Source organism: Hyperolius riggenbachi, chromosome 2 (genome assembly GCF_040937935.1).
Source record: "Hyperolius riggenbachi isolate aHypRig1 chromosome 2, aHypRig1.pri, whole genome shotgun sequence".
NCBI classification, from domain to species: domain Eukaryota; kingdom Metazoa; phylum Chordata; class Amphibia; order Anura; family Hyperoliidae; genus Hyperolius; species Hyperolius riggenbachi.
In genome coordinates, this window is record NC_090647.1 from 55,783,649 (window position 1) to 55,796,242 (window position 12,594).

At 44.0% G+C, this 12,594-nt stretch overlaps 1 protein-coding gene across 2 annotated transcripts in view; it reads right to left on the reverse strand.

The window, feature by feature from the left end:
• The window catches only part of SLC36A4 (solute carrier family 36 member 4), a 594,695-nt gene that overhangs the window by 547,208 nt on the left and 34,893 nt on the right, over positions 1-12,594 (reverse strand). For both annotated transcript variants that reach the window (XM_068264886.1, XM_068264887.1), the window contains exon 2: positions 9,241-9,352. In XM_068264886.1, coding sequence (XP_068120987.1) covers positions 9,241-9,352 — 112 coding nt within the window. The remainder of the gene's footprint in view (positions 1-9,240; positions 9,353-12,594) is intronic.

Genomic DNA, 12,594 nt, shown 5'->3' on the forward strand with positions numbered 1-12,594 from the left:
CCTTAGCACTCCTATCCATCAGATCAGGCCCAATACAACCTGTCATCTAAAAGGCCACCCTGCTTATGACCGGTTCCACAAAATTCGGCCCCTCATAGACCACCTGTCATCAAAATTTGCAGATGCTTATACCCCTGAACAGTCATTTTGAGACATTTGGTTTCCAGACTACTCACGGTTTTGGGCCTGTAAAATGCCAGGGCGGTATAGGAACCCCACAAGTGACCCCATTTTAGAAAAAAAGACACCCCAAGGTATTCTGTTAGGTGTATGACGAGTTCATAGAAGATTTTATTTTTTGTCAAAAGTTAGCGGAAATTAATTTTTATTGGTTTTTTTTCACAAAGTGTCATTTTTCACTAACTTGTGACAAAAAATAAAATCTTCTATGAACTCGCCATACACCTAACGGAATACCTTGGGGTGTCTTCTTTCTAAAATGGGGTCACTTGTGGGGTTCCTATACTGCCCTGGCATTTTAGGGGCCCTAAACCGCGAGGAGTAGTCTAGAAAACAAATGCTTCAAAATGACCTGTGAATAGGACGTTGGGCCCCTTAGCGCACCTAGGCTGCAAAAAAAGTGTCACACATGTGGTACCGCCGTACTCAGGAAAAGTAGTATAATGTGTTTTGGGGTGTATTTTTACACATACCCATGCTGGGTGGGAGAAATTTCTATGTAAATGGACAATTGTGTGTAAAAAAATCAAACAATTGTCATTTACAGAGATATTTCTCCCACTTAGCATGGGTATGTGTAAAAATACACCCCAAAACGCATTATACTACTTCTCCTGAGTACGGCGGTACCACATGTGTGGCACTTTTTTACACCCTAAGTACGCTAAGGGGCCCAAAGTCCAATGAGTACCTTTAGGATTTCACAGGTCATTTTGCGACATTTGGTTTCAAGACTACTCCTCACGGTTTAGGGCCCCTAAAATGCCAGGGCAGTATAGGAACCCCACAAATGACCCCATTCTAGAAAGAAGACACCCAAAGGTATTCCGTACGGAGTATGGTGAGTTCATAGAAGATTTTATTTTTTGTCACAAGTTAGCGGAAAATGACACTTTGTGAAAAAAAACTATTAAAATCAATTTCCGCTAACTTGTGACAAAAAAATAAAAACTTCTATGAACTCACCATACTCCTAACGGAATACCTTGGGGTGTCTTCTTTCTAAAATGGGGTCATTAGTGGGGTTCCTATACTGCCCTGGCATTTTAGGGGCCCTAAACCGTGAGGAGTAGTCTTGAAACAAAAATGACCTGTGAAATCCTAAAGGTACTCATTGGACTTTGGGCCCCTTAGTGCAGTTAGGGTGCAAAAAAGTGCCACACGTGGTATCGCCGTACTCGGGAGAAGTAGTACAATGTGTTTTGGGGTGTATTTTTACACATACCCATGCTGGGTGGGAGAAATACCTCTGTAAATGACAATCTTTTGATTTTTTTTACACACAATTGTCCATTTACAGAGGTATTTCTCCCACCCAGCATGGGTATGTGTAAAAATACACCCCAAAACACATTGTACTACTTCTCCCGAGTATGGCGATACCACATGTGTGGCACTTTTTTGCACCCTAACTGCGCTAAAGGGCCCAAAGTCCAATGAGTACCTTTAGGATTTCACAGGTCATTTTGAGAAATTTCGTTTCAAGACTACTCCTCACGGTTTAGGGCCCCTAAAATGCCAGGGCAGTATAGGAACCCCACAAATGACCCCATTTTAGAAAGAAGACACCCCAAGGTATTCCGTTAGGAGTATGGTGAGTTCATAGAAGATTTTATTTTTTTTCAAAAGTTAGCGGAAATTGATTTTAGTTGTGTTTTTTCACAAAGTGTCATTTTCCGCTAACTTTTGACAAAAAATAAAATCTTCTATGAACTCACCATATTCCTAACGGAATTCCTTGGGGTGTCTTCTTTCTAAAATGGGGTCATTTGTGGGGTTCCTATACTGCCCTGGCATTTTAGGGGCCCTAAACCGTGAGGAGTAGTCTTGAAACGAAATTTCTCAAAATGACCTGTGAAATCCTAAAGGTACTCATTGGACTTTGGGCCCTTTAGAGCAGTTAGGGTGCAAAAAAGTGCCACACATGTGGTATCGCCGTACTCAGGAGAAGTAGTATAATGTGTTTTGTGGTGTATTTTTACACATACCCATGCTGAGTGGGAGAAATATCTCTGTAAATGGACAATTGTGTGTAAAAAAAATTAACAAATTGTCATTTACAGAGATATTTCTCCCACCCAGCATGGGTATGTGTAAAAATACACCCCAAAACACATTATACTACTTCTTCTGAGTACGTCAATACCACATGTGTGGCACTTTTTTGCAGCCTAACTGCGCTAAGGGGCCCAAAGTCCAATGAGCACCTTTAGGCTTTACAGGGGTGCTTACAATTTAGCACCCCCCAAAATGTCAGGACAGTAAACACACCCCACAAATGACCCCATTTTGGAAAGTAGACCCTTCAAGGTATTCAGAGAGGGGCATGGTGAGTCCGTGACAGATTTCATTTTTTTTTGTCGCAAGTTAGAAGAAATGGAAACTTTTTTTTTTTTTTTTTTTTCCTCACAAAGTGTCATTTTCCGCTTACTTGTGACAAAAAATAATATCTTCTATGAACTCACTATGCCTCTCAGTGAATACTTTGGGATGTCTTCTTTCCAAAATGGGGTCATTTGGGGGGTATTTATACTATCCTGGAATTCTAGCCCCTCATGAAACATGACAGGGGGTCAGAAAAGTCAGAGATGCTTGAAAATGGGAAAATTCACTTTTTGCACCATAGTTTGTAAACGCTATAACTTTTACCCAAACCAATAAATATACACTGAATGGGTTTTTTTTTCTTTATTTGAAAAATGTCAGCACAGAAAGTTAAAAAAATCATTTTTTTGCCAAAATTCATGTCTTTTTTGATGAATATAATAAAAAGTAAAAATCGCAGGAGCAATCAAATAGCACTAAAAGAAAGCTTTATTAGTGACAAGAAAAGGAGCCAAAATTCATTTAGGTGGTAGGTTGTATGAGCGAGCAATAAACCGTGAAAGCTGCAGTGGTCTGAATGGAAAAAAAGTGGCCGGTCCTTAAGGGGTAGAAAGCCCTAGGTCCTCAAGTGGTTAAAGCGGAACTGAAGTATCCTAAAAAAAAAAGTGTTTTAACTTACCTGGGGCTTCTGCCAGCCCCCTGCAGCCGAACTGTGCCCACGCCATTTCCAAACAATCCTCCGTTCCTCCACCGCGGGTCATTTTTCTTCCACTGCCCATATCCCCGTACGCGTTCCTGTAGCCAGGAGAGTCATGTGCAGACGCAGTACAAGACAATCCCTCCTGCAGTGCACTCCAACTGCGTGAAGTGAAAGTGAGCTGCGGTGTGGGAACAGAGGGCAGCTGCAGGAGGCTGGCAGAAGCCCCAGGTAAGTGAAACTGTTATTTTTTTAGGATACTTTAGTTCCGCTTTGAAGTAGACCTCCAGACTAATTTCCTAAATAAAGCAGCCTCGTTGTAAAGAAAAGTTATATTTACCTAAGAAGCCTTGCCCTGGAAGAACCCCGCATCACTCCACCTCAGGTGCCTGGCCCCGCCTCCCCTCTCTCCCAAGACAAAAATGTCAAGACATTTATTGCAGGGGAGATGGGGCAAGGCACTGGAAGTGGAGTGATGCGGGGTCTTTGGGATGGCTTTGCAGGTAAAGGTTTCTCAGGTAAATATAAAACTTTTCTTTACGGCAAGGATGCACGACTTCGGAAATTAGTCTGGAGGTTCACCTTTAGCTTTCATCAGTTTAAAAGGGGGGAGGGGGGGAGGAGGGGGGGCTAGGGATAAAAACAGACACTTACCTGGGGCTTTTATCAGCTCCCTGTAGCAGTAATGTCCCACGCCGTCCTCCTCTGATCCGCCGTTCCCTGCCGCCGCACCGGGCAATTATTCATCTGAGAAGAAGAATAATGCACGCTCCTGCTTGCGTCATCGGAAGCTTACTGCGCAGGCGCAGTACGATGTTTTCTTGTACTGCGCCTGCGCAGTAAGCTTACGATGATGCGGGCCGGAGTGAGCAGGTGCTTGGCCACGGCCTGCAGCCGCAGTTGGATGGCATGCTGCGCTAGACCGGTGGCGAAGAACGGCAGATCGGAGGAGGACGGCGTGGGACATTACTGCTACGGGGGGCTGATAGAAGCCCCAGGTAAGGTAAGTGTCTGTTTTTATCCTCAGCACCCCCCTATCCCCCCCCCCCCCCCCAGAACTCCTTTAACTCTAGCAAATACATATGTAATACGTTTATACAGTATTTTTTAAATCTGGGCTGGCTTTAGTCCAAGCAAAGCTGTCCCTTGTGTTTTAGATACGTAGTTCCGCACCACAGAGTACAGGTAGTCCCCGGTGAACACATGAGATAGGGACTGTAGGTTCGTTCTTAAACTGACTGTGTTCTTAAATCTGAACACTGTGCCATCTCTGTCCCCTGTACCTCTTCTGTGCCCCCCTGTGCCGCCAGTGTCCCCCTCTGTGTCACCTCTGCCCTCTGCACCTGCTTACACAAAGTTTAAAAGACATTTTTTCTTTGAATTTATAAAAGCGATTTTCTCCAATTTGACATTTTTTGACTTGTTCCCATGGAAACACAGAATCCATGCCGTTCATATCGGCGGGTCGTTCGTAAGTCGGGCCATCGTAAGTCGGGGAGTACCTGTATATAATTTGAGAAGAACTCTGCCATAGTTTTTGCATTTTTGGGCACGCCCACCTAACATTTAAGAATGTACCCTTCTGACCACAACATCTAATTTATATTAAAATTTCATATAAATTATTTTGCAAAGCATGACCAGTTTTTCATTTGGGTCCGCTATAAGCACACCTGAAGTGAGAGGGGAATGGAGGCTGGCATATTTATTTCCATTTAAACAATGCTGTCCTGCTGATCTTCTGCCCCTAATCCTTTTAGCCATAGACCCTGAACAAGCATATGCAGATCAGGTGCTCTGACTGAAGTCTGACTGGATTAGCTGCATGCTTGTTTCAGGTGTGTGATTCATCCACTACTTAAACAAGAAAGATCAGCAGGGCAACTGGTTTTGCTTAAAATAAAATTAATATGGTAGCCACCATATCCCTATCCGTTCAGGTGTCCATAGCTCCCAACTGTCCCTCTTTTGGAGGGACAGTCCCTCTTTGGGAGCCCTGTCCCTCTTTCTATGTAAATGTATATGTTTCTCTACTAAAAACCGTGTCTGATTGACTCTAAACTTTATTCCCATCCTTTAACCTCCTTGGCGGTAATCCTGAGCTGAGCTCGGGCTATGCCGCGCAGGAGGATTGCTCAGGCCCCGCTGGGCCGATTTACATAATTTTTTTTTTGTTGCATGCAGCTAGCACTTTGCTAGCTGCGTGAACTCACCGCGTTAGAGGGTGTCGTCCCCCCAGAGACCCCTGTGCAGCCTGGCCAATCAGTGCCAGGCAGCGCTGAGGTGTGGATTGGGACTCCCTCTGACGTCAGGATGACGTCATCGCGCCCATCGCCATGGCGACGGGGGAAGCCCTAATGGAAATCCCGTTCAGAATGGGATATCCTGATGAGCCTGATCGCCGGAGGTGATCGGAGGGGGCAGGGGGATGGCGCTGCTCAGCGGCTATCATGTAGCTAGCGCTAGGCTAGCTCCATGACTTAAAAAAAAAAAAATTTAAAACTGCTGCGCTGCCTCCCTGGCAGTTTTAATTGACCGCCAGGGAGGTTAAATTGATATATTACTAATTTTAAAATGGTAATATAAAGGAAAATGAACCAGGATAGAAAGGACCAGTGTAGTTTGAATTATAGATACAACATATTTTTCTTATGAAATCTTTATGGTATGTGTGACTAGTGGTGTGAGGGGGAGTGATCAGGGGTGTGATAGGGGCATGGCTTAAGTGTCCCTTTTCCCCATCTCAAAAAGTTAGGAGGTATGTAGGCGTCCTTTAAGTAGGGTTGCCACTCAGCAGGCATATAGCCAGAATTTCCTTTCAAGAGCCAGTGCCAGTATGTAATTTTTCTGATTCGGATACCGGCACGTCGTTTGCTGGTAATTCTCAGTAGAATTCACTCATGTGGCAATAGTAGGAGGCGGGGTTGTGCTCCTATACAAGCAGACAAGCAGCCCCGCCACCAGGACCTCCAACAAGCAGTCCGCCTGACATGTAATGTGGATGAAAAAAAAAACCAGATGCCATTATGTTTAGGAAAGAAAGCGTATTCTTCTCATTTCCATATATGATCACATTTTATTGAAATAAATGCTGACAACCAATAAAAACTATTTAAAAACCAGATAAAAAGGCTCCCGAAGACTGAAGGTAATCAGTCAGCCTGTTGCCATAAACGTATACAATAATCTTCAAATGGGTAGGTTATAACAAAGGGCAAGTCAAAACAGGTGATGTATGCCACAAATACAATAGGTAGTGTTCTCTCCAGGCTCTTTTAGCTGTGCTCCACCCGGCTAGTTTTAGTGAGCACCCGGCTGCTATCGGCTCACCTCCTCTGATGTAAGCAGAGTTGAGCAGAGAAGCACCGGCCCTGCATTCTCTCATCTCACCCAATCCAGCTACATTTTCATGCCCCCCAGCTGGAAAATAAATTCTGGGGAAACCACTGCATAGGTATAAAAAGTGCTCAATCATACAACAGTTGGTGATTACAAATACACTCAAAAGTCCAGCAAAAACACTGTGAAAACTGAAAAATTACATGCAATCCTAGTGCCAAGAAAAAAAAGTGTTAATACCCACAATAGGTCTAGCTGGAATAGTAATACAGGAGGCAATACTGCCACTTACATAAAGTGCTGTGCATAAGATGTACCAAGGAAGTGAAGACATGCTTACCCAAAGTAGGAAGCAAACAGAGGAGAGAATTGCAGCCTAACGCGCTCGCAGCCACGCTGCTTCAATGGAGGCCTCCATTATTATGTATTTATATTTAGTGCTGACATCTTCCACAGCACTGTACAGCGTATAATGCAGTGTTCTCCCCAGGCTCTTTTAGCCGGGTGCTCCACCCGGCTAGATTTGGTGACCACCTGGCTGTCATCGGCTCACCTCCTCACCTCCTCCTATGCTGTAAGCACAGTTGCCCTGCATTTTCAACTCGCCCCACCCGGCTACTATTTCATGCCACCCGGCTGGAAAAAAATTCTGGGGAGAACACTGTAATGTCTTGTCACTTAACTGTCCCTTGGAGGGGCTTACACTCTAATCCCTACCATAGTCATATGTCTGTGTGTGTGTGTGTTTGTAGTGTGCGTGTGTTTGTAGTGTGCGTGTGTTTGTAGTGTGCGTGTGTTTGTAGTGTGCGTGTGTTTGTAGTGTGCGTGTGTTTGTAGTGTGCGTGTGTTTGTAGTGTGCGTGTGTTTGTAGTGTGCGTGTGTTTGTAGTGTGCGTGTGTTTGTAGTGTGTGTGTGTTTGTAGTGTGCGTGTGTTTGTAGTGTGCGTGTGTTTGTAGTGTGCGTGTGTGTGTATGGTGCGTGTGTGGTGTGTGTGTATAGTGTATATGGTGTGTGCATAGTGTATAGTGTGTGTTTGTAGTGTGTGTGTGTGTGCGTGCGTGTGTGTGTGCGTGTGTGCGGTGTGTGTGTGGTGTGTGTGTGCGTGCGTGGTGTGTGTATAGTGTATATGGTGTGTGCATAGTGTATAGTGTGTGTTTGTAGTGTGTGTGTGTTTGTAGTGTGTGTGTGTGTGTGTGCGGTGCGCGTGTGTGGTGTGTGTGTGTGGTGTGTGTATAGTGTATATGGTGTGTGCATAGTGTATAGTGTGTGTTTGTAGTGTGTGTGTGTTTGTAGTGTGTGTGTGTGTGTGTGTGTGTGTGTGTGTGTGTGTGTGTGTGTGTGTGTGTGTGTGTGTGTGTGTGTGTGTGTGTGTGTGTGTGTGTGTGTGTGTGGTGTGTGCATAGTGTATGTTTGTCGTGTGTGTGTGTGTGTGCGTGTGTGGTGTGTGTATAGTGTCATGGTGTGTGCATAGTGTGTGTGTGTGTGTGTGTGTGTGTGTGTGTGTGTGTGTGTTTGTATAGTGTGTGTGGTGTGTGTAAAGTGTATAGTGTGTATGGTGTGTGCATAGTGTATAGTGTGTGTTTGTAGTGTGTGTGTGTGTGCGTGCGTGCGTGCGTGCGTATATATATAGTGGCCTCAATTCACAGAGCTTTATCAAACACTTTATCAAACGTTTGATAATTTTCCTCACGGGTAAAATCTGATTTTGAATTCACTAAGGTGTTATATAGATTTATTGAGCATTTCATCGATAAAACATTCGATAAATCTATAACACCTTAGTGAATTCAAAATTAGATTTTACCCATGAGGAAAATTATCAAACGTTTGATAAAGCTCTGTGAATTGAGGCGTGTGTGTGTGTGTGTGTGTGTGTGTGTGTGTGTGTGTGTGTGTACAGTGTGTGTGTGTGTACAGTGTGTGTGTGTGTACAGTGTGTGTGTGTGTGTGTGTGTGTGTGTGTGTGTGTGTGTGTGTGTGTGTGTGTGTGTGTGTGTGTGTGTGTGTGTGTGTACAGTGTGTGTGTGTGTGTACAGTGTGTGTGTGTGTGTGTGTGTGTGTGTGTGTGTGTGTATACAGTGTGTGTGTGTACAGTGTGTGTGTGTGTACAGTGTGTGTGTGTGTACAGTGTGTGTGTGTGTGTACAGTGTGTGTGTGTGTGTGTGTGTACAGTGTGTGTGTGTGTGTGTGTGTACAGTGTGTGTGTGTACAGTGTGTGTGTGTACAGTGTGTGTGTGTACAGTGTGTGTGTGTACAGTGTGTGTGTGTACAGTGTGTGTGTGTACAGTGTGTGTGTGTACAGTGTGTGTGTGTACAGTGTGTGTTTGTATAGTGTGTGTGTGTGTGTTTGTGTGTGTGTGTGTGTACGTGTGTATACGTGTGTGTGTGTGTGTGTGTGTGTGTGTGTGTGTGTACGTGTGTGTTTGTATAGTGTGTGTGTTTGTGTGTGTGGTAGTCTAGGGCCAATTTAGGGGGGAGCCAATTAACTTATCTGTATGTTTTTGGGATGTGGGAGGAAACCGGAGTGCCTGGAGGAGACCTCATGTTGGCATCAATACTACACTTCATGGTTCCTGACTTAAAATTCATTTTCTATGGACATCTCTATGGCTGCAGACAGGACATTACTGGAGACATCTCTACCACATGTGAAGCAGTCAGCACATGATCAACAACGGGATGTATTACAAGCTACGTACGTCAGGCCGTCCTCGTTGCCGGGGTGGTAATGTCCCGGGCTGCCGTGCTCGTCATCAGAAAGCCCATCAGCGTCCTCCTCCTCTCCAATCAGAGGCTTCATCACCTCCATTTCTGCAGGACAAATCATAGGCAAAAACAAAGTGACTACAGAGAATTAACAATTTGCTATCACATGCATATGTTAGAGGCGGCCACTGTCTGCATTACCATATAGAAAGCTCAAGAGCCAGACAGGAAAACACATCAGTCCAGAAACACAATCTCATTGACCCAGATGTTATCTCCAAACCAGCTTTACAATTTATATTATATATGTATTTAGATTCAATTTCTGATCTGCAAACTAGCTACGCGAGTGTCACTAAAGCCACATATACACATAAAATTGTTGCACAAAGGAATTGTCATGGATACTTATGGCTGCATAGTTTTAACCAGTTCAGGACCATAGGCTTACAGACTCCTATTGACCAGGCTATTTTTACAATTCAGGCCACTGCAGCTTTAAAAGCTTGCTGCAGAGCCATACAACTCAGCACACAAATTAATCCTCCCCCCTCCCCCATTTCTGCCCACCAACAGGGATTTCTGTTGGTGGGCTCTGATCGCTCCCCCCATGTTTATTTTTTGGGGTATTTTTTTATTATTAATAAATTTACCTGTTCTTTTATTCTTTTCTCCTCCCTCCCTTTCTCCCCCCACCAGCCAATGACAGCGATCGGCTGTCATAGGCATCATGACACGGCTGCCCCCAGTGCAGCACTGCTGTAGATTGTAGCGCTGTACAGTGTAAATAGACGGTTTCCCTGTCTAACAGTCTCCTAGCGGCGATCGCCACTGGTAGACTGATGATGGAGCGGACCGTGCGATCTCCTGAGAAAAAAACTCACCTCAGGGCCTGACGCCTGGCATTACGCAGTCCTGGGTGGGTCGGATAGAGGTTAAGATGGGTATACATCTGTCAATTTGCCACCAGATGGACCATCATATCCCTCTCCAATCAAATCTCAGAGTGGGATCTATTCCGCCCACACACTGCCCGGCCGCCCCCCAAGTGTATGTATCTGTATGTATGTATTCAGTTCGGTATCTCAACTACACAACATAATGCGCATGGAAGTCAGACGACCGGGGGGCTCTGGGATTGCAGTGTGCCATCCTTTCTTCTTTCTCTCTCTTTCTTTCCATCTTTACTCTCCCTTTCTAGTCCTATAACACTCAACCATGTGACATGATGGAGTAAGTTAGCTGGTTATACCTCATTAACGAGGGAATAGGAAAACATGGTCCACCCAAGCCTGGAAATCCTAGGAATAGCACCCAGTAATGTCTATGGCTGTTTCTATTTACATACCTCCCAACGTTTTCAGATAATAAAGAGGGAAACTTTAAGACACACCCCTCCACACCTCTAACCACGCCCCCCACCACACCCCGCACCACACCCATCACCATGCTACGCTTCTAACCACGCCCCCACCACACCCCGCACCATGCATATCACAAAGAATTCAGAATTAAAAGTTGTTGTTTTATCATTCAAACCACAATGATCTTTTATATATATATATTATATAATATATATATATTATATATAATATATATATATTAGTGGCTGGAAAGTGTAATGGTTAAGGGCTCTGCCTCTGATGTAGGAGTCCTGGGTTCAAATCCTGGCTCTTCCTACTCAGTAAGCCAGCACCTATTCAGTAAGGAGTTCATTGGGCAAGACTCCCTAACACTGCTACTGCCTACTGAGTGCGCTCTTGTGGCTGCCTCGCAAGCGCTTTGAGTCCGACAGGAGAAAGGCGCTATACAAAAAAAGGAATTATTATATATATATATATATATATATATATATATATATATATATATATATATATATATATATATATATATATATATATATATATATATATATATATATATTTTTTTTTTTTTTATTTATTATTATTATTATAAATATGACCCTTTCTATCATCAGTAGATTTTCTTCATTTTAACATTTAACATTTTAAAACAAGAAATATATTGATTTAAGTAATGGGAGTAAAGTTTAGAGTCAGCTAATAGAAAAAAAAATATATTAACACAGATCTGTTAGGCTGCTTACACACAGGGACGTGTAACGCTCCCCCAACGCACAGCAATGTAACACAAGTGGGCTGTTCACACTGCCCACGTTGCGTTACATGTAACGCTGCACGTTGTCCGGAGGGTGCAGCATGCTACGGCGTTAGACTGTTTGCACATGCTCAGTGGGGGGCAGAGAGGAGGCGGGGAGAGCCAGCTACAGTAGCTGCGCACATGGCTACTTAATATTCACTGCACTGGCGGCCGCTGATTGGCCGGCGGGACCACGTGATGCGGAGTGTCTCGCTCCGCATCACGTGGTCCCGCCGGCCAATCAGCGCCACTCTGGGAGACCTTATAGGGATAGAGCCGCTTAACGCAGCTCACTCTACCGTCCTATCTTGCAGCAAAATACGTTGTGTTAGGTGCATGTTATGCGACCTTAACGTGGCACCTAATGCAACGTCTTGGTGTGCAAGAAGCCTAAATCAGTCCTGAAAGAGGGATACATTAGGAAGAAAGAGGAACAGAGGGGTTTGGCTTCCAAAGAGGGAATAACCCTCCGAAAGAGGGACAGTTGGAAGCTATGCAATTACATTGATGATGTATGACCAGGGCTGTGGAGTCGGAGTCGTGGAGTCGGAGTCGTGGAGTCGGGCAATTTTGGGTGCCTGGAGTCGGAGTCGGGAAAAAATGCACCGACTCCGACTCCTAATGAATTTGTAACTGTAATTAAAATAGAAAATATGATAAAATGTTCTATTTCTCAGATAATAGTCATTAAAAATAATGTATATATACAGTGATAGCTGTGCTTAGTCCACAAAAATGAAATAAACCAATCAAAATTAGTTACTTGTGCTGCTTCAATAAAGCAGTCCCCGTATTTTTAAGGTCAGATATACATATCTGTTTGTGACTGTATATATGATGTGTACACAGGAATCTCTTATATATACTAAATAACATCTATGCTGTAAGAATAAAGCCTGATGTGTAGCTGTGTCACTAATAGAGATGGTCAATGAGATGGAAATAATTCCGCATTGATGCTGATTTATGCAAATGTATGCACTCCCTTTGCTGATGAAATCAAATAATTTGATGTGTTATTAAAATTTGGTTTGGTGACTACAAATTAAAGGGAAACTGAGACGGATGAAAAGTAAAGTTTTATACATACCTGGGGCTTCCTCCAGCCCCCTTCAGGCTAATCAGTCCCTCGCTGTCCTCCACCACCCGGATCTTCTGCTATGAGTCCTGGTAATTCAGCCAGTCAG